Source organism: Astatotilapia calliptera, chromosome 1 (genome assembly GCF_900246225.1).
Source record: "Astatotilapia calliptera chromosome 1, fAstCal1.2, whole genome shotgun sequence".
NCBI lineage: Eukaryota > Metazoa > Chordata > Actinopteri > Cichliformes > Cichlidae > Astatotilapia > Astatotilapia calliptera.
This window is the reverse complement of record NC_039302.1, coordinates 1032266-1048271: the sequence shown is the minus strand read 5'-3', so window position 1 is coordinate 1048271 and position 16006 is coordinate 1032266. Positions and strand designations below refer to the sequence as shown.

At 41.8% G+C, this 16006-nt stretch overlaps 1 protein-coding gene across 2 annotated transcripts in view; it reads right to left on the bottom strand.

The window, feature by feature from the left end:
* Positions 1–13968, bottom strand: part of abhd17c (abhydrolase domain containing 17C, depalmitoylase) — a 32577-nt gene extending 18609 nt beyond the window's left edge. The window contains exons 1-2 of one of the 2 annotated variants that reach the window (XM_026184977.1): positions 13286–13968; positions 13114–13195 (exon numbers count right to left, since the gene is read on the bottom strand). In XM_026184977.1, coding sequence (XP_026040762.1) covers positions 13114–13195; positions 13286–13598 — 395 coding nt within the window. In that variant the 5' untranslated portion in view covers positions 13599–13968. Of the gene's footprint in view, positions 1–13113 lie in introns of both variants that reach the window. The other variant, XM_026184888.1, reaches the window with a different exon arrangement.
* Positions 13969–16006: the final 2038 nt, after the last annotated feature.

The window sequence follows — 16006 nt, the reverse complement described above, 5'->3', positions numbered from 1 at the left end:
AATATGGAACAAGCAAAGCTTAATACTAAACAATATATATATTAGCTGTATAATACCAGCAGGCCAGCTCTGATAGTCATTTGGTTTGACACCTATGATATACAGTATTCTGGAGAAGGTATAAAATGTCACTGTATGTGTGTGCGTGTGTGTTTGTTTTATATGTATAGACTTTTTTTTTTTAATTATTAATCATGATATAACATGGTCCAGACATGAGGAGGAAACTGTGACAAAAGGAGCTGTGTGATGCAGTGCATCCATCACCAGCTGGATTAAAGAGCACAGGTAACAATAACACGTGTACCAGTTGTTGCATTGCAGAGGTGTTCAAGTAGAAAAACAATAATAAATAATGTTTTGGTTCTATAACATTTTTCTATTATTTCTCTATTATGGATTAGGTGCAAGAGTTTTTGTATGTGTGGGTAATTCAATAACAGACTAATGCAACAGCAGACTGTGCCTTGTTCTCAGAGGGACAGCAAATGGAGAGTGATAGTTTAGATGAGGAGATGGAAGGAGGAAGAGAGTAAGTCACAGGCGCTGTCACCGATCTTTGCATTTTATTATTATCTCATAACACTTGTTTAATCAGCTACCAGCTCTCCTATGGACTTTTTAATGTCTACAGTGTCAGATCAACACAGCCCTGCCCTCCAGCACCATCAGGAGCAGCAGCAACACCTCAACAGCAACAGTGTACCCATCAGGTAAAGCATAGGCTACGTTTGCTTTGCATTGTCCCTGCCTGATGACAGTGATATAGTATGGTGTGATTTCATATTAGATTCTTGATGAATGTGGGTTGTTGTTATTCTGCCCCTTTTTAACTTTCAGCACCATCTCTGCTCATGGTCAACTTCACTCCAGCATGTTTTCTGATGAGGCGAAAAACTGGAGCACCAGGAAGCACATGTAAAATGTCTACACATAGAAAGGCTCTGAATGGGTGAGACATGCAAGTCGGTAACACCACAAATTAATAATCTCAAATAAATTATCAGTTATGGGTAGGGATGGGTACCGGTAGGTTCTGACATAAACGGTAGTAACCAGACCGAAAAGCAGCGCACATTTCAGTGCTTTATTTCGGTGCTTTTTTTCCCCCTGAGATGTCACACACTTTAGGAGCCAATCATTTTAATAATAATAATAATAACAATAATAATAATAATAATGGATTTATAGAGCGCTTTTCAAGGCACCCAAAGCGCTTTACAATACCACTATTCATTCACTCTCACATTCACTGGTGGAGGCAGCTACGGTTGTAGCCACAGCTGCCCTGGGGCAGACTGACAGAAGCCAGGCTGCCATATCGCGCCATCGGCTCCTCTGGCCAACACCAGTAGGTGGTGGGTGAAGTGTCTTGCCCAAGGACACAACGACCAGGACAGAGAGCCCGGCGACCTTCCGGTTACAGATACGCTTCCCAACCCCCTGAGCCACGGTCGCCCCCCCATTTTACCTTTGCAAGCGTAGTAGGTGGGGCCAGGTACGTACGTTCTTTTAGAGCAGAGCTACAGATTAAAAATGTCCAAGGCGAAGCGGTCAAAAGTCTGGCTGTACTTCACAGCAAAAGATGCAAACTCAGCAGCAACAAGTGCTTTAAGCTGATACTGTGATACTGTCAAAGGAGGTAACACCTCGAATCCGATGAAACACCTGGCGACGTATAGCGTTTTTTTTAAAAGCCGAGAAATGCGCCGTATTTGATAGCTTGCTGCGAGACCTCACACCGAGCACATCTACTGCGGGTGTGGTGCCTGTTATCGACCCGGAGTTAGCAACATCCCCCAAAAACCCGAAGAGGAGAGTCCTGGCCCCTAGCCCTGCCAGTGTAGCAGAAATGATGAGGATGATGATGCAGCAGCAGCCGTTCTTCTCTGCGTGAGTAGCTTAATGTTGTTCGTGTGTAATTTACGTTGAGTTTTAAGAGCTACTCTGTTATTTCTTTAATTATTTCAAGTCAACATAAGTGAAAAGCGAGAGTTGCAGGGACATGCTGCTGTTTATTCAACACAAGGAACTGAATTTTTAAAGTCCAGTGAGCGGACATGTAACATCAAAGAAAAAGAACAATAACACCATTTAGCAATTATTAGCGTGCCAAGGCAACTGATCTTTTTTTAAAGCAAATGGTTATCTTCAAAATCTTACTGCTGCACAAAACAACCCAAGTCCCTAGAGGCCAAGTAAAAGACCACTTTAATTAAATTCCAGTGTTAAGGCCCATGCACCTATTGATTTTCCTCAACATCTGATTAAAAAGATATTGAATAAACATACAGCTGCTCCTCAGGTGCTTAGGTTCCCTAAGGCAGTCTGATGATTAATGCAGTTTTATGCTCATGCAGGCTACTCCTGGAAGCGTTGGGGAATGATAAAATGTTTCATTTAAATGCTAGATGTGATTAGATGCTCTCCGTTTTCATTAAGTGGCATTAATACTATGTGTCAAATGGCACATTAACCTCAGACGTGTTCATTATTGATTTGTTTATTTACGTAATGATCCCCCTCAAGCCTATGATGTAATTCAACATGAAGGAGACAGACATTTAACTTTCCATTGTTAAGCTGATCTGATATTTGAATAAAATATTTTCTGATCCTTACTCTAAATCAGGGGTCGGCAACTCTGGGCACGTGGGCTTAACTGATGGCACGGCCATAGCTGGACTGGCCATCGGGCATACCGGGCATTTGCTCGGTGGCCCAATGATTTTTTTTATTTGTTTTTTTGTAACGGTATAAACAATGAAAGGCGTTGGACTGGCCAGATGCTGGCCGGTGTGTAAAAATAACTAGATGTTTGGTGGCGGCATCGCGGAGCTTCCTCAGATTCAGTAAAATTAACAAGTGGTGGAGGCCAGCAGGTGGATGAGGGAGATCGGAGGCAGGAGGAGCAGAGACCCGAGGCGGCCGCTGGTCCGAGCGTCAGGTGAACTGAACTTCAGGTAAGAAGTTATGAGCTGCAGTCCATCTGGGTCAGATATAAACCAAGTTTAGGTGGAGTTTATTTTTGTTGTGCTGACTTTTTACAGTCAGTTACAATAACTCGTACTGCTACTAGCTAGCAGGACGGAGTTTCTTTACAGCTGTTGCTATGAATTTACTAATAGTAAAATTTATTTTATTCATAAGGTTAGTTATTAGAGTTGCCAACCGTCCCGTATTCAGAGAAATTATTACGCGTTTGGTGTTGAGCTGAAAAAGAACACAGTTTGTCCCGAACTTCAGCTAGAATGGAAAAAGACACAAAGCTGGAGTTATTCTGTCGTAACGCTGCACAGCTGCCTCTTCTTCTCTCATTCTCCCCCCTCTCTCATGTTTCTACTTCAATCATGAAACTGATCAATGATCAGCTGATCGTCTCTCTTGTTTATTTATCGCCCACTTTGCCAGCGGATGTCGCGCTAAACAACAGCAGCACGTTTAAGCTTGATCAGCTGTTGTTAGAATGTATTTAATATTAATTTCTAGTATCAGCTGATGTTTGCTGGAGCCACAGCTGTAAAGCTGCTGGTCATGATGTCTGTTTAGATATGTGGTGAGAGGGAAACATGAAGATGAAACCAGGAGACGTCCTTACTGAATCATCAGAGCTGAACAGGTGATGGAGAAACAGGTTTACCTTTTAGGTGACATGAATGAGTTGAAGTTATGAACTGTTTCTGAGAGACAAATAACACCAGGATCCTTTTCTAAGCAGCTGACAGCTGGTAACTGTGCAGGGGCGGGTCTAGCAAAGTGTTGCCAGGGGGCCAGGTAGGGCATTAACAGGGAGAGGGGGGCACAAAGACATACTTTCTTATTCTCATTTAAAATGTCTCGCTGAATCTGAATCTTACAACCAAAGTTTTTATCTGATGTAAAATGTATAGAAATCATACATATACCAACAAGACTGTGCATCACTGTCACAGCAGCATCTGTTTCCATTCAAAGGCTTTATGGCTTTAATACCTGGGGGGCCGGTCTCTAGTCTAAATGCTCGATTTTCTGTCCCAGTCCAGCTCTGAGCACGACACACAGTGAATTAATCTGAGAAGGTGCATTAAAAAAAATAAATGGCGCACCACCAGTGCACATCGCAAATCAGCTCACATAGACACATTAGTTGTGCCTCTTCTTAATGACGGTATCTTAGCTAACAACCCCAACTACCAGATTCAACTTGTAATTGGCTAAAAATAACTTCGCCTACCGGTGAGAGGAACGTTGTTAGCTTTCCACATTCTGACACTTCAAAAGCTTCAGCAGCTGTCAGCACAGCATCAGCACCACGGAGATACACAGATACATCCGTAGACTCGAGACACAAGGCGTCTTTGGGACTTTCAGGTGTTTGGACCAATGTTTTCTTTTCTGAACAAACCAGAAATCTTTAATGAGCAGCTGCATTTGTCTCGCATTAACTGGCTGAGTTAATGCCAGTTAATGCAACATCGAAGCAGCTGGAATCCACTACCTGACAAGGTTAACTGTCTTCAGAACATTGCAGAGGCCTTATTGACAGTATTTGGCTCTAATATCTGTGTGAGCGGATTTTCTCTCACATGAGTCTTCAGGTAGCAGAGATTTTCCTTGTTTGAGGTGACCAAATACTTATTTTCCACCCTGATTTACCAATAAATTCTTTACAAATCCTACCATGTGGATTCATGGATTTTTTTTTCACATTCTGTCTCTCACAGTTGAAGTGTACCTCTGGTGCAAATTACTGACCTCTGTCATCATTTTAGGTGGGGGAACTTGCACAATCGGTGGCTGACTAAATACTTTTTTGCCCCACTGTATTATGACAGCAGGCCGATCTACTGGGCCAATCTGCTCATTCCAATTCTATGTTGTTCTGTGTTACACTACACACCAGTAAGGACTCTTACGTAGGATTTATAGCCCTGCAAACGTGTCCATCTGCATACACTTTTCGGTCGGACAGAGAGGAGAAGGGTTTCCACCCATGTGAGATGAGATCCTGACTGCAAATGGGACGCGCACGGCATATGCAGCTGCTGAATGCTGATTGGTTGACAGGTGGAATAGAGTCAGGAGGGATAGCGCAGTTTACCATGAACCGGAGAACTGTGAAGTGTCCAATGACACTTTTCACACTCAATTTCACTTCAGCTCTTTGTATGTTGTAATGTCATGCTCTGTTGCCACCAACAGCACGAGCAGGAGTGGCTGCAACACATACACTCTTACTCTTGTATACTGTCTCCATCTGAGGCAGACGGGTAGTCCCTGCAGGAGACAGCGGACACACTCTCTCCGCTCGACTATAAAACCAGCTTCAGGCTGAGCGAAAATAAGAGAAGAGCAAATCATTTCACTGATTAATAAAAATGTTTCTTTTAGTTTGTAGTAGTTTTAATCCTAATGTTATTTAGTAGTTTACAATAAACGCAGTAACTGTTTTCTTTGATGTCCATGTTGCACTGCAGGTCATGAAAGCACTGATGTTTGATGAAGTCTGCTGTTTCTTGACATGCAGCAATTTTCACTTATGTGCTGATTAAGTATATGAAACAAGTGTAAGCATTAAATATGAAGAGACACAAACGCAAAAACATTAGTCTGGAATTGGATGTTGATAAATGGATTAGCTGCCTAATTTTTGTGATAATTAATTAATGTAAGTGGTTTATGATTCTCTTGTTTCATCATCAGAAATACGACAAATCACTGTTTGATTTCAAGTGTTGGAAAATCATGATTGGCAGTTTTCCCATAATTAAATACTTAATCCACTGAATTCTCATAATAACACTGGAAAGTTATAACTACTTTAGGTTAATGTAAAATGTATATTTCCTCTTGCTGTACATGAGCTCGACATACCTCAAGAATGTGAAAAACACAACCCAGCTCCAAGCTCAAGTGCTGAAGCACATGCTTTGAATTGCAGATTATACATTAATTGTTTATGTCAACGCAGTAACTCATTAAATTAACTACATAAAATGACAAATACCTTTCTGTCTGTTTTACACTGCATAATTTCACACGTACCTGCAAACATAACCAGCATGGTACACGGCGTTCACAAGGCGAGAAAGTCTCATATGTACACACAAGTATTATAAATGCAGCACACACACACACACACACACACACACACACACACACACACACACACACACACACACACACACCCAAATGGAAAGAAGTCCAGCCATGAACCTGCACGTGCACACCTGGACACATTTCTGTTGCAAGAGGTCTGAGATGAAACTATGGCTTTGTAGATCTCATTACTTTTTGAGTCAAAGCACAATGGCAATAATAATTTAATGCATCAATGGGAAAATTAGGTAAAAATTGTCTTGATAGGTAAGCCCCTGCCTTTAACTTTGACCAACATTAATCAGCAACACCATCCTACCACCATTAAGTTATCTAATATCTTTTATCAGTTACTGTTAAAAAGTAAAGAACTCAATTATGAGTCTAGTCCTGCAGGCAGAGACAGCATGAAGACGGACATATGAGGCATAAGCTATATAAGCTATCGACGAGGAGCTGGAGAGTTTAAAAAAAGAAAGAAAAACAATCTGTTCATTGGAGATGGTTTAGACTCAAAGTATGAAAACGAGTCCAAACAAAAGGTTCAAGTGCTACTACTTGCTTCCACCATTTACAGCAGCACCATAAAGTGTTACACATAGTGTGTGAAACTGTGTGCTGCAGCTCAGGCCATGAAGCCTTGACAGCCTTCTTCATTAACACTATATTTTAGTATGCAGTAGTAGGATGTTGTAGATGATCTCAACAATAAACATGCAGACCATCCACACTGACCTGTTGGACATTAATCCATGATTTAGGACCAAATACATTCCACGTGAGAAGACCTTCCCGAAGTGGGGGGCCCGCCCCCTGGGGGGGGGGGGGGGGGGGGGGGGGGGGGGCCACAGAGGCATTGGAGGGAGGGCGCGGAATGAAAAGGGGGGAAAAAACAGAAAGCTTGGACACTGCTAGCACGGGGCGCCCACAGAAACGCAAAGCAGGAGATGAAGCGGCGCTGAATATGTTTCCAAACCAACTTCATTCTAAGACAAAGACTAGAAAATCTGCTGAAGCAAATCTGCCCTTTGGCTTCACCTGCACAGGTGCTGAGGTAGGTCTCCCTGCAGGGTTGGTTTTCCCTGCATCAGGAGCAGCGCTGGGCTGTTTAAATCACAGACAAACAGGATCCAACAGCTGTTTATGTTTTTGAACCCATTTTGCACAGAGAGGCATTTTTTGAAAAATGTATTGATGCAATGTTGAACATTATTACACAGGAAAAACAACTACATGTAAAATAATGACACCGTGACGCCTCTGCCTTTGTAAATGGAGGGACAGTAACTGTGTGTAAAACCTGCAGACAGTCAGATTAACAGTATTTCGTCTCTATCATTCTGCAGTTCATCTCATGTAAACAATAACGTGGCCACAGTGTGACGTGAATTAAGGCGCATACCTTTGACACCCGTGTAGGTGCGGACGCAGCGTAAACGAGTTAGTAGTTTATTTTATTACCTGTAATTTATTGCTGTTTACTTGTATTTGCTTAATTGTTTACTAAATATTTGAGGTGTGAAATAAACAGCAATGGAGCAAAATATGGGCGCGTGTGATTGGAGGATGTGTTTGTGCGTGTGCGTGCGCGAGAAGGGGGGGCGAACATTTTTCTTGTAAAACAAAGGGGGGGCCCAGCAAAATAAGTTTGGGAACCACTGCTCTAAAACACAAAGTCATCTTGGAGGCAAAGTCTCTGGTCAGTTATGAGGAAAACGTTTGAGCTACCAGCTCGGTCTGCATGAGTCTGCAGACCAAGAGAAAGCAGCAGCATCACTGGGCGAACGTCTTCCAACACAGCATAGCGACCAGCATCGCTTAAAATAAGAAGGATGTTGACCCTCCAGAGAGTGGTGGATCGTCAAGTTGCTTAACCAGCAGTGAGCTGGATAAGCAAAGCTGGACCGAATAAGTCGGGATGGTGGTGCATGAAGAGCTCTACATAAAAATGACCGCCCCTGACATTTATTAACACACAAAATGAGCAAGAATGAACAAAGTTGCTTCAAAGTGTCAGCTTATTTCAAATTGAACTCAAGAAATTTTACCAAACACACAAACTGTTTTTGAAGCATCAAATAAATGAGCATGGTGGCCACATTTCTGTGATAACACGTAGAGCTGGGCAATATGAGATTTTTTCATATCACGATATGTTTTTTTCATTTCAGGCGATAACGATATCTATCACGATATAAGCCAAATAACTATATTTGTAAGATTTAAATGTGCCGTTGCTCACAAGTAAAATGTGAAATAATCAGCAGCTTGTTTTTATTTAAATATTTATTTCCCATAATAAGTTCAACAGGGTAGATGTACTTAAGGAACATGAGACTTTTTCAGATAAATAAAGGCAAATATTTTAAACTACACAAAAGGCAGCCGCTAAAGCGTTTAAGTTTCAAAACAGAACAAACGAAACAGACTAAATTGTCAATTCCACTTAGAAACAAAATATTAATTCTAAAAATAAATCTTAGTTTGTTTTACAGAAGAACAGACAAAACTGACTAACTTTTGTCAATATCAAATAAACTGAGAACTAAAAGGAAATTCTCAATCTCTCCTTGTTGTATAGCTGAGCTTTTCAAACAGTTGTAACAGTTACTTTAGTCTGACAAAAGCCGAATGACGAATTAGCGCTTCCAGTCAGAGACTGAGGCTACGTCCACACGTACACGGGTATTTTTGAAAACGGAGATTTTCCGTTTCCGTTTTAAAAAATAATCCCGTCCACACATAAAGGCAGAAATGAAGGAAAACGCTGTTATGAACATGCCAAAGCAGCAGGTGGAGCTAGATTCCTAACCGTGCAGAAATGTTGGCCAATCAGAAGTCTAGAAGCCTCGGTGGGAAAAAGTAAACAAAGCTGGGGCATAGAAGCAGAAGCAAGTGGTATGTGTGGAGGGACAGTAACTGTGTGTATATGTAAGCATTTAAACACTGCAGAGAGTAGAATTAACAGTATTGTAGAAATTCATTTCACCGAAACAATAACGTGGCGCACAGTGTGACGCATGCACCAGTTTATTGTATTTCCAGACTTGCTTTCGGCACAATTTACAGTGCACGCTACTCTGTTTTTTGTCAGACTTGAAATAGCTGAAATACCTTCACACTACGGAACTTCTATGGCTCTTCCGTTCGACAATCTCTCCGGCATTGGAACCATCATCTGTTTTATCTTCCGTCACGCTCGGTTGATTTTTCTAGTCGGCACACTCATTTCCTCCGCTGGCTGCTTCCCAAACAAACCCACGTGCGGCTTGGCACTTGTGCTGTACGTAACAAGTCACGCGAGGTGACGCTGCGGCTGTGATTGGTTCGGCTCTGCGCTACTTAATTTAGATTGGCTGACCTTTTTTTTTTTTTTTTTAAGAGGACGAGAGCGGCGAGGTCTATCGCGATAGCTTAATTTCTCTATCGAGTAAAAGTTATATCGCGATACATATCGTTATCGTTCTATCGCCCAGCTCTAATAACGCGCATGTCCATGAATCCTGAATAATTCAAAACGTTATGTATGAAGGCACAGTAAACAAAGTCCACATCACACTGAACAAGATTTCAATAAAATTCAGCTTGGATCCTTTTGAATGTCAGTGATTTTTAAATGCATCTGCTTCTAAAGTAGGGCACAGAGGCTCTTTGCGATTTCCCTTCTGTATGTATCATGTTGGGCATTAAAATTAGGGGCGGGTTTTGATTATCGATTTATCGATTAAAATCGATTCTGGCTTGGATAACTTGATATCGATTCTTTAAAATCCTGAATCTATTTTTAAATATAAATTTATTTTTCCCGAAACGCCAGAATCTCAAAATTTCAACAACCACCAAACAGCTAAAACAGTAAATGAGAGCAGGAACACGGATTCTGCTCAAAGACGTAAACACAAAGCGCCGACCCGCCGACGGATCAGAATCAGTGAGATGTTTGTTTTCTCACCGACGGCACGGACACGCTCGGGGCTGAAAGCCGACAGCTCGCTGATTCTGATGTTTCGGCGGGTCGGCGCTTTGTGTTTACGTCCTTTTTGCCTTAGATTCTGAAGCTGCAGGTTTTATCTCTCTCCAAACAATATTGACTGAACCAGATGCAAAAGAAGATCCAAACTTCGCTTCACATAAACATCGTCATGAACTCACTCTGACTTTTGCTGTTTTGCTTCCACCACACTTCATGCACAGCTCTCTCTCTCTCTCTTCAAGAACAGTTTCCCGTCTAAAAATCTGTTTTCTGCATTATTCGCTTGCTTGTTACGCACAAGTCTACTGCTGTTTACAGCGCTGTCGGACGCTGTTTGTTTCCCTTCTACTTACTTCCAAAAAGAAAGCCTCATTTCTGCTGTTCAATACTGAACAAATTGTAACTTTTTAAAATTATGCAAAATTGCAAAAGGCTGTGTCTCAAATAAAACCTCTAACTTTGCTCTGCTTCACGTCAGCAGCATCAGGTAATGTTCATATGTTGATTAATGGTTTTCTTTCGTTTTTGATCTACTGCAGAATATTTTTAAGGTCATCTGCTATAAAATTCCAGGCCAGGAAAATCACCTTCACGTTTTTCTGTGTTTTATCTTCAGTGACTTCGACACAAAGGCCTCTGCTGTGATGCTCACACCTTTGATAAAGTCTCACAAGTGTCAGTTTTCTTTTTGTAGAAATAAAAATATGGAAATGTACTGATACGTGATCAGGCAAAATTTACCCGATTCAAATCGAATCGAATCGTGGATCAAATCGATTCGGGACCTTGTGAATCGAAATCGAATCGATTCTAGAAATCAGTGACAATAATCAGCCCTAATTAAAATTATCCATGAAAGAAAACCTGTGCAGGTAACATACTGTACTGTATTTATAGAAACCATGATAAGCAGGAAACCAGAGGCAGATGAGCAGAAAACAGGTGAGTCACATTTCCAATGGTTCCACCTGCCAAACCTTTCTTTAGCCCTGAGCATGTACTGGGGGCAGGAAGCTTTATTAGCACCTACACAGCATAGGAAATGCAGTTTTTAACAGCCACTGGCAAAGATTAATTTTGTGCCATGTAATCTTCCACCAACTTCTCTGTTTCACTTTAGCCGCATTTTATGAGCTCAAATTGTTGTCATAAATATTTTGTACTTGTAAATCAGACTGTGTAGTTGTTAGTTTTGTACCCATGTAAACCAAAATATCTGAAAATTTTATGTTTGTGCATCTATAGATGAGAATTTGTGTGTGTGTGAAAAATATTTAGACAAGTTACAAATTTGTTTTTGTTCAGGTCCGGTTACAGATGCAAAGCAAAAAACTACGTGTAAAACTGCGCTCAAGTCGAATTTCCCAGAGGAACCCACCCGAGGGATTAATAAAGTTCTATCTTATCTTATCTTAAGTTCCCTGGCTGTGTGTGAGCTTCAAATTGCAAGTATGATTTTTGACCTGAATTTTCTTCTTTTCACAAATTTAACTGGAGAACAGATGGGTTGGGCTGTCAGAGGGGGCTTTACTGAGCTTCAGGTCCTGGAAGGGCAATACAGTTTGAAGCTGGAGGATCTCTATATAAACATCCCACAAGGCTCATATAAGCTAGGTCCCTTAACTTTCAGTAGCTGTTGAAAGGATAAAGTTGTGGTAAACCAATGGTCAGTGTCAGGGAGTTTTTAATGTTTTATTTGATTATGCTTCAAATGTTATGTTATACTTATGTTCACATATTTCACCAGACACAGTTTTCTGTTGAAACAGGAAGCTGACCCTGTGACATTTACCGCAAGAGACCTGTACAGAAATACACATCCGCAGAAGTTGACTTGCATTATGTTATTCTTAGAAATTGACTTGTAGCACATACACTTTGTGACACACACACACACACAGCTTACACACAGACAGCATCAGGACCTGCGTAACAGGAAATGTGATTATATTTGCATATTGACGATGTAACCTATAAAAATAAACAAATACTGCAGTACGGTGTGACTCTCTGTCTGAGTTTCACGTTATCAGTATCAAGTGTCTCAGTGTTGTTTATTCACCTGACCGTTTGTTAACTGTAAATCTCTGACAGTCAGAATTACCATTATTACTTTCACATAAAGTCAGGGCTGACCCGGGACCATTGCTGTCAGTCACACTGCACAGGATAAAGGCCCTTTCACATCAGACGTGGCATTCGCTGCGCTCACAGCTAACTAAGAGCAAAGAATCCACAATGTGTGTTGTGCTGGCTGCTGCGCTAGCTTTTATGTTGTTTTCTTGTGGCTGCTCTACGTGTACTAGATGCACCTGCCCCTCGTCGTTTCAAAACGTATCTCTGATTTTATATCCTCTATGACAGTGTGTGTTGTATTATGTTCACGTTTTTAAGTAAAAACATGAATCACTCGATCATAACTAAGAAAGCTTTGTAACTATCCCGACTAGCGAAGAGTGTGTCATTTCCACAAAAGTGCTTTCCTCCCCGAGGTCCACAGAGCCGTTGAAAAGACTGTGGAGGTCCCTGCACGTACACCTGTGACAAAAAGTTCACCGAACTCAGACACGCACAGAATGTTTTCCTTTGTGGTGATGAAGGAAAACGCTGGCACCTTTGCCCTTCCAGGACCTGAACCTCAGTAAAGAGTCCCTCCCACCGCCAAACCCATTTGTTCTCTGATTGGATAGCTAAATTTGTGATTGACATGACACTGACCAGTCAGCTGAAAGGAAGAAAAATCGGGTCAAAATTTATACTGCAAGTTGAAAGTTACACACAGCAAAAAAAAGTAACTTGTGTAAATATTTTTACAAACAAATCTTTTTCTTAACACACACAAAAAATTCTCATCTGTGGATCTGTGGATAACATGCACATAACACTTTCAGACATTTTGGTTTACAAGGTTACAAAACTCAGTTCACAGCTATGCAGTCTGATTTACAAGTACAAAATATTTATGACCACAATATGAGCCCAAAGCATTTGTGTAGTGGGCGTTATCTCAGCACACACTTGTAGGCATTGTCTGATCCACAACACCCATGTGTTATACTCACTTGTTCCTCAGCATCTGCCAGGCCGCCTCGATGTCCGCATACAGGTTCTTCTCTGAAGGCTTGCCGGTGCTGACTCCGTAGCCTGAATAGTCGTAGGAGAACACGTTGCAGTTTATCCTGGAGCCCAGGCCGATGTAAAAACTGCACATCTGCCCCAGGTCCACAGCGTTACCGTGGGAAAACAGCAGCGTGTAGCGACTGTTCGGAGCGCAACGCACAAACATGCATGCTACCCGGTTACCCCGGCTGCTTCTAGTGGTGAACACTTCCACTGCATCGAGCTCTCGCTGGGAGTATTGCCAGTCTGCCCGTTCGGTTAAATGTAAGCTAGTCACCCCGTTAGCGTCGGTGTGCATGGAATACGTGGGCTCCGGTGGAAGGAAAGCTAGTTTGGCCGCGATGCGACTCGGACAGGGTGGACAGCAGAACAGCCAGCACAGCTCGCCGATAGAAAACCCATTCATCCTGGGGCCTTGTTCTGGCATTTAGGCCCGGGGTTACCTGATTTACTAACTTCGGCTAAAACAAAACACGCGGTTCGGATCTGTTTCGAGATCCGGTGTACCATTAACAGACCGCAGCAGGGCTGGAAGACAAGCTGAGCGACGTCTCGGCTTTGCAGCTACTCGCTAGCCGGCATACAGGTGGCTCACAGCAAAACTCGCAGAAATTGCGACGCAACATTTACGTTTATATTACTTTACACCACTAAACTGTGCCACTACTGGTCTCAAAAGCACAGTTCTACCCTTTGAAAACATCACTTGCTGTAGCTTTGTTGCTAATATATTGTAATAAAGAAAGCAGCCATCTCTCTTGAATGGTGACAAGCCGGTTTTCCGGTACAACCGGATATCCTGCCGTAACAAAGACAAAAAGCCGTAAGATATTTTAAGGGAAAAAAACAAACATTTTCTTTATTGAAAAAAAAATCCACACACACACATCCAAAAATCTTCATTTGTTTATATTTTGCGCTTTAAGGAAAAACAGTCTGTTCAATTCCAAAGATCTATTTTCTAAACTTGGGCTGATCCACACTGTAATGTTCGGGATCTGTGGAGGTGACCGATAAAGTTGTGTTTTTCTGTCCATCACTAAAATCACTGTTGTTACCTTTTATATTTTGCTTTACTATTATAGGATATATACCTGTTTGATTGTTCTTGTGATTTGGCGCTATATAAAGTTAACTGAATTAAATGTCTTCAAAATAGATGCATATAGTGTGGCATTTATTAATACTGTAAAACCTTGTTTAGGTACAAACTTAAACACATCACCTGACCTGTGATCTGAGCGGTGATGGTGCCCAGAAACAGAATGAGAATCTGTGAAAACATGAGACAAAATTCTTATATATATATATATATATATATATATATATATATATATATATATATATATATATATATATATATATATATATAGTCAAAGGAGCTTGCAAAGAACAGCGTCTGGACTTCTTTAAGTTGCTTGAAGACGTTTCACCTCTCATCCGAGAAGCTTCTTCAGTTCTAAGGTCAAATGGTGGAGAGTCCCAGATATAAACCTAGTGGGAGTTTCCCCCCACAGAGGGACAAAAGGACCCCCTGATGATCCTCTAATCGCCTGAGCCAAGGTGGGAAACTGGGCGTGGGTCCCAATCAGCCAGAGTTTCGGGTGAGCTCATTGTGAAACCTGGCCCCACCTTATCATGCGAATTCCTGAGGTCAGATGGCCCAGGATGTGAGTGGGCGTTAAGGCGTCTGGGAAGGATCTCAAAACTATAGATGGCAGAGAGTTGGTGTCGTAAACCCCGCCTCTGTTCAAAGATGGTCGCTCACAGTGGACATAGATGGCTTCTTTCACTCCTCTTTCAAACCATCTGTCCTCTCTGTCCAAAATGTGAACATTGGCATCCTCGAAAGAGTGACCTTTGTCCTTAAGATGCAGATGGACTGCTGAGTCTTGTCCTGTGGAGGTGGCTCTTCTGTGTTGTGCCATGCGCTTGTGAAGTGGCTGTATGGACAAAGAGCCACCTCCACAGGACAAGACTCAGCAGTCCATCTGCATCTTAAGGACAAAGGTCACTCTTTCGAGGATGCCAATGTTCACATTTTGGACAGAGAGGACAGATGGTTTGAAAGAGGAGTGAAAGAAGCATCTATGTCCACTGTGAGCGACCATCTTTGAACAGAGGCGGGGTTTACGACACCAACTCTCTGCCATCTATAATCCAGTTTTGAGATCCCTCCCCAGACGCCTTAACGCCCACTCACATCCTGGGCCATCTGATCTCAGGAATTCGCATGATAAGGTGGGGCCAGGTTTCACAATGAACACACCCGAAACTCTGGCTGATTGGGACCCACGCCCAGTTTCCCACCTTGGCTCAGGCGATTAGAGGATCATCAGGGGGTCCTTTTGTCCCTCTGTGGGGGGAAACTCCCACTAGGTTTATATCTGGGACTCTCCAACATTTGACCTTAGAACTGAAGAAGCTTCTCGGATGAGAGGTGAAACGTCTTCAAGCAACTTAAAGAAGTCCAGACGCTTTTCTTTGCAAGCTCCTTTGACTACGATGACCTGGATGACTGAGAACCTTCACAGATATATATTTAAATACATATATATATATGTATATATATATATATATATATATATATATATATATATATATATATATATATATATATATTTTATTTTATTTATTTTTTTTTTTTTTAAAGCAAAAGAAACCAAACACCTCCCTTCTCATGGGTCTACTGGCAGTTCTGTCAACATTGTGACTTGGTTATACTTTGACATGCACCTTCCTCTTCCTAGCCACCTCCTCCAGTTCATGTGGGGGAGACGCTGAAGCGTTCTCAGACCAGTCGAGAGATATGATCTCTCCAATGTGTCCTCGGTC